This window comes from Apteryx mantelli, chromosome 22 (assembly GCF_036417845.1).
Source record: "Apteryx mantelli isolate bAptMan1 chromosome 22, bAptMan1.hap1, whole genome shotgun sequence".
In the NCBI taxonomy this organism is placed as follows: domain Eukaryota; kingdom Metazoa; phylum Chordata; class Aves; order Apterygiformes; family Apterygidae; genus Apteryx; species Apteryx mantelli.
Window position 1 is genome coordinate 13,878,234 of NC_089999.1, and position 13,212 is coordinate 13,891,445.

Genomic DNA, 13,212 nt, shown 5'->3' on the forward strand with positions numbered 1-13,212 from the left:
CTGACTGCCAGCCCAAACCCTAAAACACAGTTAAGCCCCTAAGCTTAGATTCTGTTGTTTCACAAGTCTCTGGAAACAGTCTTTAAGCTATGCCCATTATAGTCCCACTACTGGGCCAAGCTCCAGACTGCCAAAACAGTAAAACCAAAACTTTGATTTTTATAATTACTTCAACATCAAAAATCAGGCTCTGAAGATCTAAACCCTCCATTCAGGCATACCTGGTACAAACAATGGCACACACTGCGAAGCTGTGGTGGGAACTCCGAAGAAGAATTAATGATTGCATGAAAAAATTTTTCTGTCATTTGCAAGAGACTCCGCTGGTTCTCTTCAAGGCTTTCTGCAGGCTCCAGCCTGAAACAGACCCATAAGTATATGACCAGCATTCAAGTAGACCTTATTAGTTGCAATTGTATGCTCAGTGGTAACGTTATTTCCCAGGGTAAATAGGAATCCTATAGAAATATTAATGATATTTTACACAAAAGATTCCATCAATATTTTAACTATGTAATATACTATGTATAGTTTTAAAACTTAGTAATAGACAGTTATAAATGTGATTCTTGCACATCATTCCATACAAAGAAATATACATATATTCCAAGAGGTTTGCATTATCAGCTTGATGATGGTTTCTCCAAAAGCAGTTTTTGAGGCAGACACAGATGTTTGAGAGTTAAAGTTTTAAAAAGGAAGCCTATCTTTTGGTAAGCTACTTAAAAGAATATGGAAAGCTGTCCCAGAGTTAAAGAGAGAATTCAAAGTGAGAGAACAACAGCTACTAAATCCAAGCCTTCAAGAGACATGAGAGAAATTAAGGCAAAAACATTACACACAACACACACGCAGTCCCTTTCTTCTGTAACTGATTCAATGACCTAGAGCAGATGCTCTTAGGTGCTACTGGAAACCCCCACATTTGCAGCCTACATAGAGGTATGAGGTAGCATGTAGGAGAAGAGGTACAGCAAGGACTCTCTCTTCCTTACTCTCTCAGGGCTTAAAGTGGACATGCCGCAGCATTCATCTCACTGAGTTCCTGTGTTGGACAGCTCTGTACAATTCTCCCTGGCTATAAGGACTGCAGATACAATGCATGTGTCTGGCAAAGCAAGGAGTGGAAAAGTATGAAATTGGGAAAAAACATTTGCAACAAGGAAAAGGGAATCCTGTATCTAAGATGACTGGGAGACAAGTTTATAAATAAATGCATGTCCTCCCCCCTTGTATCTCAAACCTTGTAGGATCCACCTCAAAGCTAACATGCTGCCATTCTGAGGAGGTGATCACAGTCCTTAATAAAGGTTCCAAAAGCTTCTGCAAATATGTAGCACCATATACCTATGAAGAAAAGAAAATCAGAGTATGTGGCCAGATTAAAATAGCCATCCACAGAAACACAGAAGAAATTCTAGATGCGTTATCAGGGCTGAAAACACTTGATTTGTTTTAGCATAAGCCAGTTCTCTAAAATTAGTATTTTTATACTGTAGTCTCACTTCTGGAACACAACTGTTATCAACTTCTACATGCATTGTAGAATATAGATGCTTGTATTTTTATTAATTTTCAATTACAATTCAGAGAAAACTAAGTCATTTTAAATTTTTGTATTGATCTCCATAATAACCAGATAGGATTCTTGCTTAGAGAAGACTGACTCAACTCCCCATCTCTGTTTGTATAGTACTACAAAACATTTTAAACTGGAATGGAAGCCTAAACAAGACCTCAGAATTTGTCTTCCCAACTTTAAATTGCCCATTACATAAACACATCAGAAGTACTTAACACCACAGGATTTTGGTAGTCTTTTTTTTTTTTTAAACACTATATTTTCCTGTAATTCAAGTGATCTGTAGCAGAGATAAGGATTAGGTAACATACCTTAAAACAGAAAGTCATTATTTTACTGGCTAAGCTATTTCCTCGGAAGAGTGTCTGCATGGAATCTGCTAGTTCAACTTCCTTTGAAAACATATTCCAAAGTAGCTGGTAGAGTAAGTGCCGAGAATCAAAGAGTGTGACCAGGACACGAGCTAGCTCATCCTTAAAGAAAATAATGAAATGTTAATCTGACTAGCAGTGCGTCAAAGCAACTAAGAGAAAAAAATTAGGAAAAACCATCAAGCAGTTTGTGCTAATGCTTTAAATTTGCTATGAAGTCTTGCACGTGAATATCAAATTAAGCATACACAATCTCTTTTTAATACTTTCCTTTGATATTTTTCTGTCTAAAATCTCTCCCATGATATCAATTATACAAATTTGTAATGGTTAGTCCAGATGGATAAGCAGTTATTCTGCTGTATAACAAAGCCCAATTCACCTTACTGAAAAACTTTTAGAGAACACAGTGCTACCTGTCTGTATTACAGCACACAGTCTGTAATAAATAACACTGGCCAAAACAGATGCATTCATTATGATACCTGTAGAAAAAATTACTCCTACACATTAACTAAAAATTTACTATCAAGCAGCAGCTTATAATCAAGATCTCAGACAATTAGATTCAGTACACTTTTAGGGAATACACCAAAAAAGATTAGCTATTAAGAAAAGTAGGTGTAACCTCTCTTTAGCAGGCTATTGTTACACCTTAATGTTTGCACTGATTTTCATTTCAAGTCTTAGCATTTTCAGAGATGCAGGAAATAAAATGCACCTAATGTTAAAAACAGCACATAAATAGAAGCATGAATCAACTCACCCACTGAGAACAAGGCACCACATTGGCTAAAGCCATAGCAATAGGAAGCTCTCCCTGATCACCCATCATTGTAACCAACTCCACCAATCTCTCAAACCGATCTGCTAGCACAGTTTCTGCTAAAGTATCAAATTCTGTTCCCTGCTGCAGAATTTTGGTGAGGACTTCCATGAATGTAGCTCTTGTTTGGAGGTCTTTATGATAGCCCAAGCCTGATATAAAAAAAAAAGAAAAAAAAAGAAACAGCACTACTAAGCAAAATGTAAACATAGATTAAAGACAGATGTCTTCATCATGTATTCATTTATGCACAGTTATCTCTAACTACTTTACCTATTGAATGCATAAGACCACTGTCCACGTTTGCATTGAGTAAGTTTGACATAGCAAGAACAGTACAGTGGCGTAGCGAAGCCAGTCTTCGAGACATTCCACGTTTCCTGCCACCTGTTTGTGCACTTTCATCTTCAACTTCACTACAGTCATTTAGAAGGTTCATAAACAGAGTGAAATATCTAAAAACAAAACAAAAAAAAAAACCCACAAAAACTCTTGGATAAGTAAAACAGATTCTACAAAAGCAATGATCTTTGATCTACCTACAGCAGAAAATAGACCATATGTTTCCCCCAAAATACATCATTCCTGCCATGCATCTTCTCTGCAGCATATGCTAACCTTCAAAGAACCTGCCCTAAAAGTTGCATACGACATTGCTCAGACCAAGCAAGTGAATTGTACAGGTGTATCTTTCCGGATAGTCATCTTCAAATATATTTTAGTTTCAAGGACAAAAATCTAAAATCTAAGCAAGCTAATTCCATGAATTAAGCATAAAACTATGTTGAAAGGAAACAAAACCAAATTTAATAATTGCCTTCCAAATTAAAATCTTTCCATAAACCTATAAGGTAAAGATTTGTGAAATAAGATGATGAGAAGTAATTTCTGGTTGGATAATATCAGTTCTGCTAGAAGTATACTTTGTAGTAAGAGTCATACGATGCATCTACTTTTGAGTTATTGTATAGCAAAAATAGTTAGAAGAGTATTTACTTAAGAAATAACTGGGATTTGGCTTCCATCAACTCAACCCCATCTCCTTCTTCAGGTTGCAGTGGAAGCCCAGCAAGAAGAGAAACCACTGCTTCCATACTTGCTTGGTCCAAATCTCTGAAAAGAAAATTTTAAGAAGCTGTGAATCAGTTGGGCAGAATTAGTCCCTCCTTCCCCTTGCCAATTCTCCCTCCCAGGACCACGTGCCTTTTTCTTATACACTTAACTGCAGATGAGGAGAATCTTTACCAGAGCAACTGTTTAAAAAGTTATATCTATCAGGACAACAACTATCACATTCTGTGGTATAGCTGTGATCAAGTACATCTACTAGGGACAACAACCAAAAACCAAAATGGTCAGTTAAAAAAACAAAACAAAACAAAAAAGTACATACAATTTCAAGGCTATAATCTTTGCTGATTTTATTATTCAGAAGGCACCGTATGAAGAAACAGATCTAGCAAATAAAACATTTACAATCCTAATGTTAAATCAGAAAAGTTATTAAAAGAATTAAAGAAAAAACAGTAGATCTTAAAACAAGCAAAAGAAATCCACAAAACCTCCAGAGACATGTTAGTTAAGACTATGCTTAAACACAACTGTGATGCTGCTCTCCAAACCTTAAGTTTTTTCCTTAAAAATAATACCACTAAAGGAGTCCAAACAATGCAGTTGATATTGGCTATCAAATGACACCTGGGACACTGTTAGCAACTTCAGAAGCAGTTTAATAGTACCCTTTCTAACCTTGTCAGACATTTCACATCTTCATCCGTTGCTTGATTAGATGTTCCCATAACCCAGTCTGTCAAGTATTCCACCATTTTGTTCCTGTTTAAAACAGCAAAAACCGACAACAACAAAAATACATATATAAAAATAGACATAGCTTTTTTTTCCTCCAACCCTTGCCCATCAAAACACACCCACTACTGTTGGCATAATTCTTAACTATTACAAATTTAGTTTAAGAACTATTTAAACAACCACACGTTGAAGATTAACTCAGTTAATTTCATTGTACAAAATAATACCCCTGTGTTTTACATACACTAAATTTTTACATGCATTTAGTATCTCCATAGTTAAAATAAAATTTTAATGCAGCACCAAGGTCTAAATTATTAAACCTAAAGAAAAAAAAATAAGCGTAAAGAAGGAATACCACTCTGAGATTTTTTTTTTAAACTTTTTTTTTTTAAATATGTAACCATCACCCAAAAGCAGATCACACCCGTCCATATTATAGTATCTTAGAAGTTTTATAATGCAATACTTACCTAAACTTCATTTCTTGGCAAAAAGACAGGTCATCTCTCCTCTCCATCATTACTTCTACTAACTGACAGAGCTTAGTTTTTATTTGAATTGCGTGTACCAAATTTCCAAGCACACGCACATATCTGAAGAAAAAAGCAAAAAGATTAAATAAATACTTCATACTGTACAAAACAAACCCCACACATGACAAACCTTTCCAGTCCCATGTCAGAACCTACACACCAGACAACACAGCAGACTTGCGAAACCGGTTAGTGAATGTTTCAAGCCAATTTTTTCCCAAGCAAGCAAGCCAGCCTTTAAGTCTGCTGAAGACTAGTACGAAATTTCTTCTGGCCAAGGAAGTTCTCTGTTAGTATAAAACTGAACAGAAATCTCTGCTTCAGCTGATCCCTATCCACCAAACACCAGTGTACAGAAAAGAAACCAGGAATGCTTTCAGGAATGGGGATGAGCGATGGAACAGTTAGTTCTTAAGAAAGTAAGTCACTCTCCATCAGTGTACTTTATGCCATAGTACAAATAATTTCCATGATTACTGTAGCTGTCAGAATTGTAAGAGGGAGGATCAGATGATCAGTTTTTTTCACCATAGACTCAAGCAGAACAGACGTAAACTAGAAGGGTCTACCTCACTCCTTAATGTATTACTCTGCTTGGGATGGTCAACCAGGATTTCTTACCTAACCAGATTCAGCATCATTGTCTCAATACTAGCTTGTCCAAGATGTTCTGAACTCCCTTCTGTATGATTATCAAGCAAATTCTTCATTATAGCAATGGTTTGCTCTACAAATTGTGTGTTGGTCTCGGTTAACAAAACCTACAGGAAGAAAGTTTCTAGTCTTAATTCTTTACACATAAAGAGGTATATTTATCAAATATGTCTAGATTTTGTTGAAATGCTGCAGTTATAATGGATGAGTATTTTCCTAGCACCATCTAATAAGAATTTCAATACATATCAAGATTAAATGTCTCAACACTACCAACTATAGAAATTTTGAGAGCATTTTCACAGATTCTGTACTCTGACAGTGATACGTACAATCACTAAGAACTCAAGAATGTTTTTAACTACATTAAATTAAATCTGGAATCACAAATACAAAAATTATGATGCACGCTCTCAAATATCATCATAATTTTTGCAAGTTCTTTGTACAAAATACAAACAGACACCAATTTCAATTATTTATGTGAAAGACAAGACTGATGCTTTTTATTATATACAAATATGAAAAAATATAACAACACTTTACCTGTCCTTGAGAATCAAAAAACTTGCTGATGGTGTTCTTCAATTTGTTAAACAGCATTGGATAAAGTGCTGGACTCAATTCCAAACCCACCAGATCTTTAATATTAGTCCGTATTTGAAGTCCCACTTTCTCATGGTTACAGACCATTAGAGTCAATAATCGATCTATGAATTTGCTCACAGGAGTCTCTGCGTTTCCCTCAGTGGACACCATAGATATCATGGAGCCCTTACGCTCATTGACTGGACCCATAGGTGGACTGTAGGTTGCTAATCCCGCATTGCTACGATGCTGTAGGCACACTCCTCCAAGAGCACATAAAAACCCTGTCATGTTGATCCATTCCTGAAGAGAATCCGTGTCAGACAAGTCTATGGAGCCTCCCCCACTGACATGTGACATTCGTCTCTTAACAATTGTCTTATGAAGACTTTCAGTAACCTGAAAAAGAATGATCCAAGATGAAGTCTCTCCAATTAAACAAATAATGGAGAGAGATCAGAATTTAAAGTATTCTGAAATGCAGTCCTGTCATTTAAAATTCACAGCCAAGTTCCCCCCAAAACTTTCCTAGTCTCAAGGATTTAAGATTTGCCTTTAAGTACAGTTTATTGTCACAGTATAAACAAAAATTTATCCAGAGATCCTATTTTTAGAGAAGTCAAAAAGGCAGGGCAAAAAAGGAACTGTAGGGGGTTGTCTAGTCCATTCACTGCTCTGAAGCAGGATGTGGGATATTTAAGACATGACAGGCAGCAGCTTGTCTAAGATCTTCCAGCAAAGGGGAGGTCAAGTTCCCCAGCGATACTCCAGTTTTCACTATTCTTTAGTCAATTTCTTCTTAATTCCTAAGCTCAGCCTCCATCTCCCTTAAAGCAAATTAAGTCAAATCATTTCTTGCTCTCCTACCATAGGCATGGAGGACAACTAATTATCAATATTTTTCTGAAATACTTTTATGGAGCTTAAGTCCCCCTACAATTCCCTTTTTTCTGAATTAAAACTCAATTCCTCAAAATGAATAAGGTTAAACGGTTACTTTGAATTTCTGAGGTATGAACCTATGGAAAAATTCATAATCACCTGCCCATCTTCCATTTTGGTCTTTGGATAATTGAGGATTAGTTTTGTAGCTTGTTCCCATTTTGCATGTGTATCCTCCCAGGCCTAAAACAAGATACATCAAGATTTACCTTCAAAACTACTTGTAAGAACAGTATTTTCTGCTTTCAAAAAAATACATATAAAATGTAGTTAAATTCAGAGAAAGTTTACCTCTGTGTTGCCTGCAGTTGGATGTTCAATGCGTCTTAATAAAGCCATCACTCTTTTCTGAAGAGCTGCTCTCCCTACAAAGGAGCACAGAACGTTTATCCAACAGTTCCTGAAAAACAACCTCCATCAAAAAATGAGATTTTTGAAAGCAATTATTAAACTAGCAAGAAGAGCATACCCCTTTTAAAGTGTTTAGAAAAAGATACTTCTTGTTACACTCAAGAATCCTCATGAATACACTCATCCACATTCTGTACTCTCTCCGGCAAGTCCCATGATTAAGATATTTCAGTGAAAGCAGGAGTAAAAATCAAATCATATACCTTAACTTGTTTAGAGAACACAAACCCAAACAACAGTTGGATTAAATAGGCAGGAAGAAACTTTCCAGGCTCATCACTCTTACCTGTTGACATCATATTGCTAACAGATGCAAATTCCATGAAAGTGTTGTAGTTTGGCAAAAAATTATGAACCGAGACTTCGTCTACTCCACATCTGATATCTGCTTCCTCACAGAGGTGACGGAAACAGGACATTGCAACAAGGACTGCCTCAATATCAGGGCTCCACAAAAACATGTACAGTGCGACTTCCAATTTTGTTTGGGCTTGGCGACAAATAGGCGTTCCACTGCATCCTGATGTACTTTCCTTGGGAAATAGAGATTTCCAAATTTGGTAATATTGCTTACGAATACGGCAATTTTCTTTGAATTCAGCTTTACCCATATCCTTCTTTAACTGTGCTTTTATTCCAGCAGGAATAAGCAATCCCAACCAAGATCAGAACTCTACTGGATGCGCTGTTGCACAAACACAGTGGCTAAGAGACCACTTCCTTCTCAAAGGACAAGACAACAAGTAAAGTAATTACACCTATCTCTTTTTTGCCATTTTTGTTTCCTTTAACCCCATCCAAAATAACTTACAACAAAAATCCATGCAAACCTCTGGCTAAAAGAGGATTTAATTCACTTAATATCTAATGAATTGACAGTATATGCAAGCTGCATGCAGTAGAAAGGTGATTTTTAATAGTATTGGCTAGGACTGGAAGCAAAATATTTATTCTTATCCATAAATACCCAGTGTGTGTTCTTGATCGGTCACATGTTTCTGCCATAGTTTTATGCTGATACATACTTCTAGGAAGTCTGAATAGCGTTTATAATATATGAAGTGCTTCAAAAGGCAACTTCGTACTTAGGAAACTCATTGCTACTTGAAAAGTGTACATTAAAAAACAAAACGAAGGTTTTGGCTCATGGAAGATATCCTGATTATCCTGTTCATTTTTTCCTGCAACTAAAATAAAATAGTAACACTAGAGCTGAAAAAGTGTGTCTGTCAAAGCACATATTTTACTGAAATGCTTGATCTGTGATCTTTCACAGTATATTCAAACCGCGTGTGATACTTGTTTCAGATTTATTAACAACAGACAAATGCATAGGTATGCTATATGTGATACTAAGAAAAAAAGATTCACCAACATTTTAACTTGAAAAAGGTGTGAGTTTTTCAAGTCTGAAACATAATAATTAATCAGCACATTAGATAGATACCTATACAGGACTCAGCTTATTATTGACTAAAAAGAGAACACTAGCACATAAAAGCTTGCCTAGAGCCTTCTCTTCCCAAGAAATAATTTTATTTTAAAAAATTACTCCCAAAGTGATTAAATTTCTGCTAGCACACAGATTTTTTTCTGCACATCTTGAAAAGAATTATCATCATATGTTACTTACTATGGAAGAATTCCCCTTCCCTTTCCTGAGTGTAGCTCCTGGTGTACAACGTATCATCTCTTCATGGTCAAGAGAAATTTGACTAGTTCCACCCCCAGAGACATCGTAAAGGAAGAGAAAATGACAGGAACTCCTATCTGATTGCTGTAAAGAGAGGGAAGAAAAATAGTAAATCGTGTTTGTTTGCTTTTTTTAAAGGGTAAAAGGGCAGATTTCAGAAAGCATACTCATAAAGGAAAAGGTTGAAGAACTTTTTACACAACACCTTTCACATGTGTGCTCAGACAGCTTTGTAAAGTTACACTCATTAACGGGAGCTTCTTCCTCTCCTCTAACGCAGTCAGCTCCGGGCTGGAAGGATGCATTTAGAAGGCACATGCATGGACCAGTTTAAGATATGAAGGAAATACAGACAGTATTGAAATGGAATCTGATCCTTAGTTTTTATATAAGTGAGTATCGCTACAATACTACTGCAAAGAAGAAACAGGAGACTTCTTCTTTCCACATGACTGAAGCAGAGTAAAGAAAAAACAGAGCTATATTAAGCACAATAGTTGTAGAAAAAAGAGCTGGCTGGTAGTGGAAAATGAGAAATCTCAAACTCTAAGACAGTAATTCATACAAAAATAATTTATCTTGGAACAAAATTTCCCCCTTAAGAAAAGAAAGCAGCCTTCTGACAGTCATCTTTGAAAAATAGCACCTTATGGCGAGCCCAAAATGATGCCTTTTCCTTCATGTTAATTCCCTTCCTTCAACCCTTTACTTTGCTCCTGAAAGTCCTCTATAGGCTTCTTGTTTTTACTCCAGAGAATATACGATAATATAATCATAATTTAGATGTAATTAAATCTAAAAGAGTTTAGCTCAGCAATACTGCACATTTTATACTATACATTTTACATTTAATCAGAAAAACATGAAAGGAGATTGTGAAGCAGAACTCTGATAACAACTACTAACTGTAAACTGTCATCCTCTAAGCACTGAGAGGGAAGAGATTAAAAGAAAAAAAAAAGAAAGAAAAAACCAAACTGTTACTCCTCAGTTAGAAGCAGAATGATAATAAGTGGATTCTCTACTTGAAGGAGAGTTGATTCCCACTTAAAGACCAGACGTAAAAGTCTCCCTGAATTCATAGAAAGCCTGAATGCCTGAGGGGTTCAGCTGCAATTTGTGAGATCATACTTTACAATTTTATATTAAATATAAGATACCAAAGGAAAAAGCCTACTACTCAGCATCAAGACAGACAGAAAGTAATCTCAATTATTAACCCAGCTACCACATTGAAAAGAAAGGAAAAGGTCATTTAAAAGGGGGGGGGGAAAAATCATTTTTAAGCACTTAAGCATGCTATGTACTGCACGCAAAGCAGTACCCTTCTAATATTAGCATAGCTACTTTCAAGTCAGATAGAGAAAACCAGAAACCCTTTATTTTTTCTAGTAAATCTTTAATTCAAGAAGTAGTATGGCAAGTCTGGTTTTAATTCTAGCAGGCATCTCAAAAATAGCATTAGAATGTGTTTGCATTGCACAAAGTCTCGAGATTATCAGAAAGAAGGTGGTCAGAATTTGAGGAGTCATGTGAACATGAGATACATACAAAAGAAGTTTTATTTCATCCATGAGGATGTATATTTTATCATAACCATCTTTTCCTTTTTCTCACCTTGTAGAATATTTCCCCTTTATATTAAGGCAATTAGTAATAGGTATCAGACACCAGTTCTTCAAAAAAAGCTTTGAGATTTTTGCAAAACATACACTTTCTGGGCAAGGAGAACCAAGTAAAACAACCTGTGAAGTTAGAGGAGAAAAAAAAAAAAATCCTAAACCTAACATTAGTTAACCATTCTAATCAAGGGTGCTTCACACAAAGCATTTTCTCTTAACAGACAGGAAATAAAAAAAGAAAGTGTATGTGTAGCTATTTAATCTCTTTCCATCCTAAAAATAATCTGCAAATAAAGGGAGTGATGAAATAGATACCAACTCATTTTAATAATCTTAACAGATAGGTGTTAACATTTACTTACTTTGTTCTTTAGAAGAAACTTATTCCTACAAATGAGAATTTCTCTCAGCCACTTGAGGATTTCTGTACTGCTGAGCATCTGATGACTAGTTAGTTTCTTGCAGATATAAAAAAGCATTTGTGAACTGCAGCAAAATGAAATTCAGTATTAGCTTTATCATCCAATAACATAAAACTTTTGAAAATGATATCACTATATTTTACATAGAAATAGGCAATTAGTATGAATATCCTATACATATATACTAGCGTCATCTTTTCAAATGTATAATAGATATGATAAAGGTGTGTACTTTAAATGACAACGCCCCTCTGACCCTTCCCACCGCCCAGCTGGCCTTTTTAGTTCCCTAGAGGAAGTTAAGCAATTTGAGTACTTGTTAGAAAGTCCGGACTCCAGGGCTGTCGATTCAGAAGTCCTCCATTTATCCACAGAACAGATACAGCACAGACAGTGGCAGTACAAGTTTACCTACACTGCTCTGACAACGTGTCTCAACTCTGTTCTGGAAGGAACACATCTAGGGATGTTCCTTCTTCATATCCATTCAGGCCTCACACTCTCTGTTAAAACTGCCAAAGGGTCCAAATTAGTGTCAATTTTAATGGGTTTTTCCCCCAGCCCGAACAGACCACAAACTCATTTCAGCTATTAGAAATTACAGTAATGAGTTTCAGTTATTGCCCATCTAGGTAGGACTCAGCCCCAAACTATTCCATAACAAGCCTCTTCAGCCATATTTTGCAGTCATGCAGGCCAATTTGTTGATGCCGGTAAGAGTGTTCTTTCTAGACATTAACTCCCTGTCTTCTAAAAAAACACCTGTACCAGTTCAGATGAGATCACCAAATCATTTTTTAAAATACTTTAGCTGATACAGTTTTTAATTCTAAGTTTACAGATTCCCACTTTTTGTTTTGAGCTTTTTGTGTAATTCTGACTTTTTTGGAACTCTATTCACCTCAATATTCTCCAAGAAATCAACTGCAGTTGCTGTGAAGTTATAAAAAGCAAGATGACAAAGGAAACCCACAGGTCAGGGCAAACAAGTAACTTCCTTTAGGTGAGGGCTTCAGAGTCAAGATTAGCATATTCACACCTCCAGAATTACTTAGCACCACCCTCCCTCAGCCCCCAAAGAAGAAAATTAAATTTAAACAGATGGCAAGCATCTGAATGAGGAGAAAACCCTAACTTTTAAAACTAATAATCATTGTTACATCTTAATGACAGACTGAAGAAAGTCACTGAGAAAGCCAACAAGATGTTGATATTTTTGACGTTAAATTGTAGAGATATCTTTTTCATGAGTACACATAAATAATTTTGACTGCAGATTCATGCTGATGGTGCACAGCTTTCCCAAAATATTCACAGCTATTTCAAAAGAGAAGACGAAGAACAGCTAGTTCTCTTAATTTACAAAAGTTAGCTTACATACCTAATTTCCCAGAACGTTTCTATAGGAGCATCAGGATTCCACAAGTCAATGCTGTCTAGTTGGTGAAGAACTAGCAAGGCCTAAATTCAGAACAAGTTAGAGTATCACTTAAAGACAAAAATTTACAAAGTACTTCAGAAGAGGCAACAAAATAGGTGCAATCATATCTTAATCACATTGTTTTTTAAAACAATATAAAAAGAAAAAAATATGAAACATGTATATAGAGTTATGTATTCATACGCATATACAAAATTGTACATAAAACAGGAGTTTATGGTTAACCCAAATCAAAACTACTTTTTTAGTCTTTATTACATTTTTACAATCCAAAACAAGAAGATTTATCTTGTATTTTCATGCAAATCCATACTG

General features: G+C 35.8%; 1 protein-coding gene across 2 annotated transcripts in view; it reads right to left on the minus strand.

Annotated features, from left to right (window-relative positions):
• Positions 1-13,212, minus strand: part of NF1 (neurofibromin 1) — a 111,429-nt gene that overhangs the window by 68,863 nt on the left and 29,354 nt on the right. For both annotated transcript variants that reach the window (XM_067309670.1, XM_067309669.1), the window contains exons 15-30: positions 12,838-12,917; positions 11,397-11,520; positions 9,353-9,496; positions 8,006-8,252; positions 7,600-7,673; positions 7,408-7,491; positions 6,325-6,765; positions 5,746-5,885; positions 5,062-5,184; positions 4,529-4,612; positions 3,776-3,892; positions 3,053-3,234; positions 2,720-2,931; positions 1,894-2,055; positions 1,244-1,347; positions 222-357 (exon numbers count right to left, since the gene is read on the minus strand). In XM_067309670.1, coding sequence (XP_067165771.1) covers positions 222-357; positions 1,244-1,347; positions 1,894-2,055; positions 2,720-2,931; positions 3,053-3,234; positions 3,776-3,892; positions 4,529-4,612; positions 5,062-5,184; positions 5,746-5,885; positions 6,325-6,765; positions 7,408-7,491; positions 7,600-7,673; positions 8,006-8,252; positions 9,353-9,496; positions 11,397-11,520; positions 12,838-12,917 — 2,454 coding nt within the window. The remainder of the gene's footprint in view (positions 1-221; positions 358-1,243; positions 1,348-1,893; positions 2,056-2,719; positions 2,932-3,052; positions 3,235-3,775; positions 3,893-4,528; positions 4,613-5,061; positions 5,185-5,745; positions 5,886-6,324; positions 6,766-7,407; positions 7,492-7,599; positions 7,674-8,005; positions 8,253-9,352; positions 9,497-11,396; positions 11,521-12,837; positions 12,918-13,212) is intronic.